The 11,310-nt window shown below is 52.8% G+C and overlaps 2 protein-coding genes across 2 annotated transcripts; both read left to right on the plus strand.

The window, feature by feature from the left end:
- Nucleotides 1–2,211: 2,211 nt before the first annotated feature.
- On the plus strand, nucleotides 2,212–2,897 carry EMWEY_00029320 (hypothetical protein, conserved; the record flags this gene model as incomplete). The annotated part of the gene is made up of 2 exons (XM_013478264.1): nucleotides 2,212–2,436; nucleotides 2,649–2,897. The coding sequence occupies 2 exons, from the start codon at nucleotides 2,212–2,214 to the stop codon at nucleotides 2,895–2,897; spliced, it is 474 nt and encodes a 157-aa protein (XP_013333718.1).
- Nucleotides 2,898–4,670: 1,773 nt separating this feature from the next.
- On the plus strand, nucleotides 4,671–10,537 carry EMWEY_00029330 (hypothetical protein, conserved; the record flags this gene model as incomplete). Its single annotated transcript, XM_013478265.1, has 6 exons — nucleotides 4,671–6,405; nucleotides 6,808–7,787; nucleotides 8,007–9,190; nucleotides 9,368–9,443; nucleotides 9,545–9,773; nucleotides 10,002–10,537. 6 exons carry the CDS (start codon nucleotides 4,671–4,673, stop codon nucleotides 10,535–10,537), a joined length of 4,740 nt encoding a protein of 1,579 aa, XP_013333719.1.
- Between the last annotated feature and the right edge of the window lie 773 nt (nucleotides 10,538–11,310).

The raw sequence follows: 11,310 nt of genomic DNA on the forward strand, positions 1-11,310 counted from the left end.
ACGACGGCAAACATAATACTCTCCAAACAACACTCTACCATACACACCTTACACACAATTCATACCAACAATTGACTCTCCTACCCTCAAACCAAACTCCCTCTCACCACCTTCCACAGCAAAGCCAACGCTCCCCTTCGCCTTCTTCTTATTCGCGATTCAAACTGATCACCTATTGTACCTAATCCTTGTGTATTTTCATTCCTCTAGCACCTGCAGTTCCGTGAGAATGAGTGCAAGTAGCATTGACTCTGTTGCTGCAGTATGGTATCCGCATTGTATTTTTGTTTGTCGGGGAAGTCGCGAATATGTGTCTGTGTAGGAGTATTGAAGGTGGATGGGAGTTGGGTACTTCAAGAGATATTGAAGAGTGGTGTTTGTGTTTGCGTGCGTGTGGAGGTAGCTGTAGTGTGAGTTGTAGATGTGTGTAAGCGTAGTATGTGTGTACGGGTGGCTAGGTGGGGTATCTGTATGCGAGGGGGTGGACAGAATGGATAAATATGTGAAAAGAGGAGAGATGAGTGTATGGGTGTTGTGTAAATGAGCATAAAAAGAGTCTGGCATTTGCCGAAGGAATTCCTCCTGACTCTACTATCGTGCTAGTAATTGGGAGTTGCTGGCAGCCTGTAGGCTGTCAGCTCCGCAGTTTTAGTGGTATCGCTCGTGGCTCACTCCCTCACAGGCAAAGATGTTGTGTTGCTGTTCCACAAGAGTCTGGCCTGCTACAGGTAATTGATAGGGTATCTCCGGCTTCAAGATCACGGTTCCTTCGCCCAACAAGGATACTTCTGAATGCACGACTACATCGGCAGCCCGGCTCATTCCAGTTCCCGCAGTCCTGTAGTCACTTGCGGCGTTGCCGACCTGGGGTCATCCCTTCCCAGTAGAGCCTGTGGAAAAGTTTGTTAACACCATATATGATCCCTAGAAATGGGACCCTTGCATTTATATGTTCACAAGTGATGTGTCTTGTCTTTTGAACAGGGAGATTCCAGGAGTCTTCGGGAATTTTGAATATGGTAGCATAACTCCGCAGAAGAGCGGATTTTTCTCACTGCGTCCTCAACAACTCAATGGAATACATCCTGCAACTTGGCAGGGTAAGCAATTGACTGCTCTCTCCTGCCTGGCTTAACATCCGTTGCTTGCTATGGTACTTTCTGCGATTACTGAACAGTACTGGGCTGCAGTAGTCAGCATGCATGTGGCGAACGTCTCCAAAACACTGTACATCACGTCCGTTGTTTCTCAGCAGAGAGACACAAAAGCCTTTGCCCTGTGTGCAGAGGAGGGTAGGTGTTCCACGAGGTGCAGCTACCCTCGAGGCAATTCCCCGTGCACGGCAAACCCACATGCAAGCGTACCTCAGGTTCCTTTGGTGCATTAAGTAGCAGTGTACTCAACTGATAATGAATTTCTTGACTTTTACTTGTCAGCATGCCCTCAAGTAAAAACAACGCACATATTGCAGACACACCATGCTGCACAGCACTACAGTGTTTGAGGGCATGGCTAACAAAACATCATACCTTGCAGGTACGCATAGATAAAGAAGTTGAAGGCTATGACAATTCAATAGAAGTTAAGGGCAGTAGAGGGCTTGGAATGCTGCTCACCACAGTACAGCCGCTACAGAGCCTGCGGATCGGAGCAGTCGATGGACGAGAAGAAGTGCAACAATGGTCACCCGTACTATGCAAACGAGATTCAACATTAGTTAAGAAGTCCTTATAATTAAATATAACCAATCAAAATAGAAAGAAGTGTCAATCCAGAGGGTTTTAATAGGTCCTAAGTGCCAGACGGTTAACCACGCAGAAAGCTGACCATTGATTGCATAGATAGCAGCCGGAACCGAAGCATGAAACCCGAAGCCATCAGCAGAGCTTGTGCTTCTCTCTTGCAGTTTTCTTTTTCCCTTGTTTTCCTTTCATATGCAGAAGTATTTGCCTGCGGTTTTGCTGCCTTTTCCTCCTCTTCTTCACCGGTATTTTCTCGCCTCGGGGTGTGTCGACAACGCGCTAGCCAACAAGAGCTCCGATTTTAGACGCAGCTTGCTGTTGTCGATTTCGCCTCGTTTAAGTCTACAAAGGTTTCGAAGGATTCAAGTTTTAGTCTTTCGTATCTGCCGAGACTGAGAAAATGTGTCAGCTCTGCCTGAACCCCGCTGGAGAGAAGAGCTGTTGCTGCTTCAATTTGTCGATAGCGTTAATGGTCATAGCAGCTTACTTTGGGGTTATTGGGGGTTTGGACATATACCAGGCCAAGCAGACAGTTCCCCAGGAGGAAACCCAATTCGTTGGAGGGATTGTTAATGCGGCCATTGGCGGCTACATCTTGCTCTGTGTACTCCTGGGCTTCCTCAAGCTCGGCCTCCTTGCGTACATTCTAACTTTCGGCGCCTTCTTCGTCACTTTACTCAATGGAGTTTTTAAAGTAAGTGTTCTTGTTTATTTCGTTTCAACTTGATGTCGTTCCAACTTGATGTCTATAGCCCGCGGGCGTACTAGGTACGCGGCAGTAATAGTTAGTACTAGGATACATAATATGCACTCTAGTAATGTAAGGGGTCTGCATGCATTGCAGCTTGGTGAATCTGTCTTTTTGATTGCCGTCTCTCCTACCTTGCGTTTCGTGCGTATGCGCAGCTGGTGACGTTTATCGTCCAGTGGGTGCATTGGGGTCAAGGGATGTCTGACGGCACTATTGAATTCCAAACCGTCATGGTTACCTCCTCCATTTCGCAGCTCCTTACAGTCATTGTTATCTTGGGCTTTGCAAATCTCTTCTGGTCAGCAGCCTGCGTCTTCAAAGCTGGAGGAAACGGCTGCGAGTTCAAGAGCTACAGGGAGATCGAAAGCAGGAAAGATGCAAAGAAATCCGATGACGCAGTGTAAAAGAATCCACACATCCACACATATATAATATATATGTATACTCACACACAACGTAGATCGCTTCCATTTTGCAGCGGCAAAAATGTTTGCTCCTGCAAGGAAACATACTGCTGCAGCGAATCATACGCTGCAGCGAATCATACTGCTGCTGCAACGCCTGCTGATGCAGCAAACCCCGTTGCAGCAGGAGAATATTCGCTTGGCAGTGCATTAACAATCGTACAGTGGTGCAGAGACACCCCAGAACCCAACGCTGGCAGAAGGTAATCATTGGTGAAGGCAACTCCTGCTTATATCCATGCAGGGGCTGTTATCTATTTGCAATGCTTTTGCTTCTCCTATTACTCCTTAACTTGAATGCTCTGACCTTCTTCTGCTTAAACGGTTCTACAGGGTTAGGAAAACCCTAAACCCGGAAGCATAAACCTTGACCTGTCTCGAAGTTATCTTTACAACTTGGGGTTTAGGGTTTATTATTATTATAGAATGGGGGGTCAGGGGAGGCGTTACTATGTGCCCCACAACTAGCGAGCACTGTCAAAACAGCCATACTGTCATACCGAAGCAGCAGCAGCAACAAACGTAGCAAGCCGTAGCAGCAAACGGAGAGTAGCACAAACTGAGTAACTGAGCCGACGGCTGTTCGTGCACGCATAGCACGGGTCTTACCACTGTTATTGCTCGTATATCGAGTATGCACTATGAATTATGCATATAGTGGAGATGTTTTCAATATCTAAACAGACGCTGTACGCCTCTCTAAGAGCCCGCTGTTTACTATGTTAGCGGACAGGGAGTGTGTAAGTGAGGTGTGAGATATTATATGAAGGCGCCTAGGAAGAGAGTTCCTCCTCACGATCTCTATGCCCAGTATGCATACACCCTGTGCCAAGTGCCCAGTGGCGTTAGCGCTTGCTGCTGCAGTAAAGGAGGCGGCATTTCATGAGATGCAAGTCATCTTGCTGCAACCCGTACAGGGTGCAGGAAGAGAGAAGCGTCTCATAAAAGCACCAACAAGCCTCTTTTGCTGCATGTGCAGGCACTGCAGGCAGTTGTTGAGGTGGTTTTCCTGCTTATAGCTTACATAATAAGACAGGGAAGGGGTTTATGTGCCCTATTTAGCCAGCGATTGCCAACATTGGACAGATCGTACATTAACTACCACTGCCAGGGTCTATGTAGCAAACCCCAAAATCCTAAACCTCTCCAGTACGGAGCGGCCCTTAGAGTCTGGCTGATCATTAGAGTGCAGTGCCATTCCTCTAGTGCATATTTCCTCCATTCAGTCTAGGGTTTGCGTTTTACGGTTTAAGGCATTTATTCGACTCAACGGGGCCCCGCGGCCGACAAAGAGGGAGATTCTGCAAAGAATAGACAAGCCTTGTAGACACTCGCATATTTTCACACAGATAAGTATTCAAAATATTTTTTATTTATATATTTATGCTGCCGCAGCAACGCCAGAAGCAGCAGCAGCAGCTGCTGCTGCAACTTCTGGCATTGCTGCAGCAGCAGCAGACACAACAACCCCACCGAGCCGCTGCTGGGGGGCGCTTGTGATGCAAAGAAAAGCAGCAAATGCATTTCTATTTGTTGCTAAAATATAAATAAAAGGCTTTGTCTTTCTTTATCGGCTTGATGCGGCTAGGCAAGAAATGAGGGTTTACTGTCGTCGCAATTGTAACCCTGCTTAAGGGTTATGGGTTACTACCCGGAACCCCTACAACCAACAGCAGCAACTGAAGCGACGCCATTAGCGGCTGTGACAGCAAGATGGAGGGCAACGGCAACGGGCCGCAGCAGCACCTGCTGCAGGAGCAGCAACGGCTGCTGCAGCACGAGCAGCAAAGGGAGCAGCATATGGGGTTCCTAAGTAAAGCAACAGAATTACGCTCTACGGAAGCCTCCCTTCTGCTCCTGCATGGCGGGCAGTATCCTTGCGAAACTGCACATGCTGATGATGCTGCTGTTGCTGCGCTGGTTTGCCCTGACCTGCATAGCAGGAGCAGCAGCAGCAGCAACATTCACTGCACATTGCCTATGGCGGCTCCAGAGCTGCGCAATCGCCGCAGCAGCGGCCACTTCTTCCGCACCCCTGGCCCTCAGGTGTCGCCTCCGCAGCAGCAGCAGCAGCAGCAGCAGCAGCAAATGCTATCTTTAAGCCCTCCCTTTAAGAGCATTACCTGCGTCTCTACAACCCATACAACACCCGTTGAGCTCTTCGCACCAGAGGCGCCGCTAAAGGTCTGGGCAGACACAGCAGCAGCAACTGCAGCAGCAGCTGCTGCTGCTATTGCTAAAGACTCTCCATCAATTGTTGTAGCTGCGCCTACAGAGAAGGAGCAGCTGCAGGAGCAGCAGCGGCGGGCTTCGCTACAAGTACATCGCGAGGCCGAGGCTGCTGCTGCAAAGGCAGCAGCAGAAGCAGCAGCTGCAGAAGCAGCAGCAGCAGAAGCTGCTGCTGCTGCTGCCGCTGCTGCTGCCAAGGAGGACAAGCTGTATACGATATCTGTTAAATCCATTAGTGCCCGTGGCACCTTGCCTAGGCACGACAAACTGCAAGATGAGCAAGAGCAGCAGAAACCTAATCAGCAGCAGCAGCAGCAGCAGGTTTCGCAGAAGGCTCCTAAGGAGCCTCAGTTGCAACCACAGCTACCCCGAAGGGCTACACCTGCTGCTGGTGGGGGGCCCTGCTGTCTTCCTCTTAGCAGCAGCAGCAGAAGCAGCATCAGGAGCAGCAGCGGAGGTGTCGATGCGTTTGCTTTGCCGCAGCTGAGGCCTGGCCAATCATGGCAGCAGCAACCGCCGCCGCAGCAGCAGCAGCAGCAGGTGCAACGGACGGAATGTGTCGGCAGCAGAATCAGCAGCACAAGCACACGTTTAGTAGTTCCTTCTGCAGCAGCAGATGTGGCCAAGACAGCGGTAGCAGCCCGTGCTTCTGCTGCTCCTGCAGCAGCAGCAGCAGCAGCTCGTTGCTCTGACAACCCTGCGGTGGAAGCAGCAGCAGCTGCAGAGGCAGCTAAAGACTTGAGGAGGCGACCAAGAGCCCACCGGGACCACCAGCAGCAGAAGGAGCAGCAACAACAACAGCAGCAGCAGAAGCAACTCCAGCAGCAGCAACAACAACAACTGCAGCAGCAGAGACAACTCCAGCAGCAGCAGCAGCAGCAGGAAGCACGCATTTTGAGACAGTCGAAGCAGCAACTTGCGGATACACCGCGATCCCCTCCCCAGCTCAGGCATCTGAAGCAGCAGCAACAGCAGCGAAAGCATCAGCAGCCGCAGCAGCACCAACTGCAGCAGCAGCAGCAGCAGCAGCAGGGTAGGGCACTGCGAGAGCAGGAACTGCTGGAGAATTTGCTGTGGAAGCACGTGGGAAAGGGCATGTCGGACAGCCGAGTGTCTCGTGTGCTGCAGCAGCAACAGCAGCAAAAGCAGCAGTTGCTGCTGCCCCTGCCTTCCCTGAGGCAGAAGCTGCAGCAGACTGCAGCAGCAGATGGCGCTGCTGGTTGGAAAGCAGCAAATGAAGAGGAGTTGCAGCTGCTGCTGCATCTGCTGCAACAGCAGTTGCTCCCGGAAGAAGCAGCAGCAGCAGCAACAGCAGTTGACTTCTCTCGCATAGGCAGCAAAGACAGGCAAGCACTAAACCCCCATGCATGCATGCATGCACGCATGCATGCATGCATGGGGTGTCCAGGGATATAACAAACGCATGCAAGTTCCTCCTGCCCATTAAGTCCTTTCTCTTGCCAGGTGTTGTTTTACCCGTAGTTCATTGCTGCTGTTGCTGCTGCTGCTGCTGGCTGCTGTGCCTTCAGGTTTGTGGCGCTGTGCAGCGCTGACTGGCAGCAACAGCAGGACGAAGCAGCAGCAGCAATGCTGCTGCTGCCTCCACTCTGCGCGGTGCTAGGCCGCTGCACTGATGACAGCTCTACTGCTGCTGCTACTGCTGCACCCCCAACGCACAGACAGCAGCTGCAGCAGGAGGTGCTACAAGAGATTCAACGGCTGCGGAGGCAGCAGCCTTACACGAGCTGCAGCAGCAGCTGGAGCTGCAGCAGCAGCAGCAGCAGCAGCTTGCCTCTACTTCTGTCTCTTGTTCCTCCTACAATACCGTCATATGGGGTATACAGTTACTCCTGCAGCAACAGCAGCAACAGCAGCAACAGCGCCAACAGCACGAACAGCAGGAGCAGCAGCAGCAACAACAGCAGCAAGACCAACTTAAGCAGCTCCTCTGCAGCCCTTCATCGCTCCTCCAGCTGCTCAGGCAGAAGCGGCAGCAGGAGCAGCAGCAGGGGAGGCAGCGGCAGCAGAAGCAGCAGCAAGGGAGGCATCGGCAGCAGCAGCAGAAACGCTGAATATGGCCAAAAGCCATCGCGACACTGTGCAGCAGCTGAAGCAGCTAGAGCAGTAGCAAGCACAGCAGCAACAGCAAGCACAGCAGCAGCAGCAGCAGACTTCAGGCTACCCGTTGACTATGAGAGTTTTGCTGCTATGGCATCAGCAGCAGCAGCAAGCTCGGCAGCAACAGTAGCCATGGCCAAAGGACCTTCAGCTACGCCTGGGGCCCTTCAGAAGAAGCCTCTTGCTGTTGGCGCAGCAGCAGCAGCAGCAACTGGCAAAGCTAATACTTCTCTGCTGCTTCAGGGGCAAGACTCCGGCAGGCCGCCGCGTCGTTTGCTGCTGTTGAAGGAAGATAACGATGCAGCAGCGGCGGCGGCGGCAGCAGCAGCAGCAGCTTCATCAGCTCCGCCGGGCAGCAAGGAGCTGCATGCTGCAGCAACAGCAGCAGCAGCAGCAGCTCCACGAATCTTCAGTGGGCTTTTGCAGCCTGTTGCACCTTCTCCTTTGGCATCGGCGCCCTTCCCAGTGACGGCGAGGATATTTGTAAGCCATTTAGGGTTTAGGGTTTAGGGTTTATGGTACAATGATTAGGGTTTACGGCATTCGGGTGTGGGGGTGACGGCGCTGGGGTTGAGGGCTTAGGGTTGCAGTTGCAGTCTTGTCTCCTGGTTGTGTTGCTTCGGCAGCAGCAACACGCTACAGCTGCTGCAGCTGCGTCTCCATTTGCTGTTTTTGCTGTCTTTGCTGCTGCGTCTGCTGCAGTTTAATGCTGGAAGTGCTGCGCTGCGCGAGTTGCTGCTGGGGAAGCTTTTCTGCATCCGTTCTTTGGCTCGTTGCTGCTGCAGCAACGACAGCAGCAGCAGCAACAGCAACAGCAGCAGCGACCTTCCAAGTCCTAAAGAAACCCCGAGGCCTCGGATGGCTTTGTTGCCCGTTTCCAGGACACAAGGAAACACCAACAGCAACACCAAATACAGCAGCAACAGCAGCAGCAGCAAGAAAACCACCAGCAACAGCAGCGGCGGCGCCGCGCTGCACGCGCAGCAGCAGCTACACCGGCAGCAGGCTTCTGTGACTTCTAGGAAGGATAAGAGCAGCATTTACAACAGCCTCAGCAGCAGCAGCAACTGCAGCAGCAGCAACTGCAGCAGCACCAACAGCAGCCTGCTACTTTCCCTTGACACCTATGGACTGCAGGACATCTCAGAAAGCCCTCGCACAAATGAATGCAGCAGAAGCAGCAGCAACAACAACAACAGCAGCAGCAGCACCGGCAAGACAAGCGCGGGGAAGCTAGCCTTCCGGAGCAGCAACGGCAGCAGAAGCAGCAAGGGCAACAGCAACTGCAGCACAGCCGTCAGCAGCACCAGTAGCATGGCTGCTGTTGTGACTCCCCATGCAGCGGTGGCGTCTGCTTCTGCTGCTACTACTACTACTGGTGTTGCTGCTGATACGGCTACACGGGAGGCACCACCAGCTAAAGCTGCTGCTGCAGCAGGATCCGTTGCTGCTGTTGCCGCTGCTACTTCTGATACAAATTGGCTGCTTCCCTTTGAAGCCCATTACTGCGCCTCTTCCTCTCTTGCTGCCTCCGATTGCTTAGGTGGTGGTTTGCTGCAGCAGCTGCTGCAGCGACACGTCAACTTCCTCCAGGCTCTACAGCCGCAGCACCAGCAGCAAGAGCTACGGCAACAGCAGCAGTCCTGCAGAGGAACCGTCGATGCTGCAACTCGACATGCTGAACAGACACAGCAGCAGCAACTCGACTGTCCCAGCAGCAACAGCAACAGCAGCAGCAGCAGCAGCAGCAGTAGCAGCAGCAGCAGCAGCAGCAGTAGCAGCAGCAGCAGCAGCAGCAGCAGCAGAGATATGACCCTCCTGCTTGTTCCAGCTGTGCCTCAATCGGCTTCTCTACTGAAGACAATCAACAAACTATTTATAGAGAAGTATGCTGCACATGATTAGCTGCTGCTGCTGCTGCTGCTGTTTGCTGCCACTTGCCCCCGCTTATTTTCATTTGCTGCTTCTTGCCTCCTGTTGCTGTTGTTCCAACCCCTTCGTTTAGTTTGTGTCTAGTCTTGCTGCTGCTGCATTGCCTTCGGTGTGCTGCTGCTGCTGAACAGGGGCGCCATTCCTCCGGAGGAGCTTTGTTTGTTTCTAGTGTTCGAACAGCTGAAGTTGCTGCAGCAGCTGCACCAGGTCAGCATGCTGCGGTTGCTGCTGCTGTTGCTGTTGCTTCTGCTGTTGCTTCTGCTCCTGCAACGCACTGCATGCAATGCGCGGCTGTTGTGTCTTCTTAGGTGGGGCTGTTGCATTGCAACATCAGTTTAAGCAGCTTCCTCGTAGCTCCTGCTGCCGCTGCAGCAAAGGCGCTGCAGCAGAAGCAGCAAAGCCACCCACTGCTGCCAGAAGGTGCAGCAGCAGCTATTGCAGTATTGGGGATCGACTTAGCTGCTGGGATCGACTCTCGCGATATGTGCTGCGGCGTCTGCCCAGTCATCGAGCCTCCCTTTGCTGACCAGACCACTGGTAAGTTCCTGCTGCTGCTGCTGCTTCTCTTGCTGCTTCTTATGCTGCTGGTATGTTGGTCCGCCCCTACTGCTGTGCGACGCTTCTGCTGTTCCTTGCAACGCTACATTCACAACGCCCACGAAAGCAACACCACAGAAGCAGCAACAGAGGCAGCAGCAGCACCATCAACAGCAGCACCAACAGCAGCAGTAGCAGCAGCAGGGAGTGTCTATGTGTCCTTTGCAGATCCAAAGGACTGCTGGGCTTTTCACGGCATAGACTTAAGGGGAGTGGCCTTTGCTGCAGCAAGTTTGCTGCTGGGGCGGCACTTGGTGCTGGGCAAAGACTTGCAGCAGCAGCAGATGCAGCAGCAGCAATTTAAAGAGAACAGAACGTTGCAGCAGCAGCAACTGGAGCAGCAGCTGCTGCGGCCTGAAGTTTCCGTGCAGCTACCCCTTAGAAGGCATTATGCAGTTGCCTTTTGGCAGCAGCTGCTGCAGCGCTGCTGCAACTTTGAAAATGAGCTGCTGCAGCAGAAGCCAGAAGCAGCTGCTGCTCTATCCTGTCTGCTCAGCAGCAGAGGCAGCAGCAATAGCGACCTAACACCCGGGGAGGTGCAGTGTGCTGCTGCGATGCTGCAGCACTGCAGCGAGAAGGCGTCGCTGCTGTTGCTGCAGCAGCTGCAGCAGCAAATAGTCTCCCTCTTCAACAGGGAACCCGCCCGCAGGAAGCTGCTACAGCAGCAGCAGCAGCTTGTCGCAGCGTTTCTTGGGGAGCGATAGAAGCAGCAGCCGCTGCAGCAGCAGCAGCAGAAGCTACAACTGACAAACAGATTTTTGTAGTCAGCATTCAGTTTTTAGCCAAAAGCAGCTCACTGCCCAGCTCGGTTGTTAGGCAGCTAGCTACAAGAACGTCAGCTGGCTAGCTGCCGACCCAACTAGGTAGCTAGCTAGCTAGCTATCCACCTAGTTAGCTAGCTAACTAGCTAGCCCCCGCGAGGTCGAGAAGCACTGCAGCCGCGAGCTGCTGTCACACTGGTTTGTGGCTAGCTAGCCATATAGCCAGCTAGCCATATCGCCCGAGGTAGGTAGGTGAATAGCTAGCTAGCTAATTATCCGCCTTGAGGTAAACAATTTGTTGTCTACCCTTGTTAGCGTCTAGCGCTGAAGCTAGCTGGGTAAGCCTCTAGCTTGCCAACAGCTGCCCTGATATGCATCCAGCAGCAGACTGGCTAGCTAGTGGGCTAGCCACAACAAACTCGTTGTGGCTGTTTATCTAGCTAGAGAGGCAAGATGGTAGCGAGCTAACTAGCTAACTAGCTAGCCAGCTAGCTAACTAGCTAGCTAGACGGCAAAGTAATCATACTTAGTTTGGGCGTTGATGCGCTCCTGAAGATTCGCCACCCGGTGATAAAGAATATCCAACTTGGTTCGCCGCAACATCGACATCAGCGCCTCCTGCAGCAGCAGCAGCACCACCACCACCAGAAGCAGCAGCACCAGCCGCAATAACATCAACAGCTGCACGAGGAGTACCAAATGTTCAAGCTGCAGCA

The sequence above is a fragment of the Eimeria maxima genome, genomic scaffold, assembly GCF_000499605.1.
Source record: "Eimeria maxima Weybridge genomic scaffold, Emw_scaff345, whole genome shotgun sequence".
NCBI classification, from domain to species: domain Eukaryota; phylum Apicomplexa; class Conoidasida; order Eucoccidiorida; family Eimeriidae; genus Eimeria; species Eimeria maxima.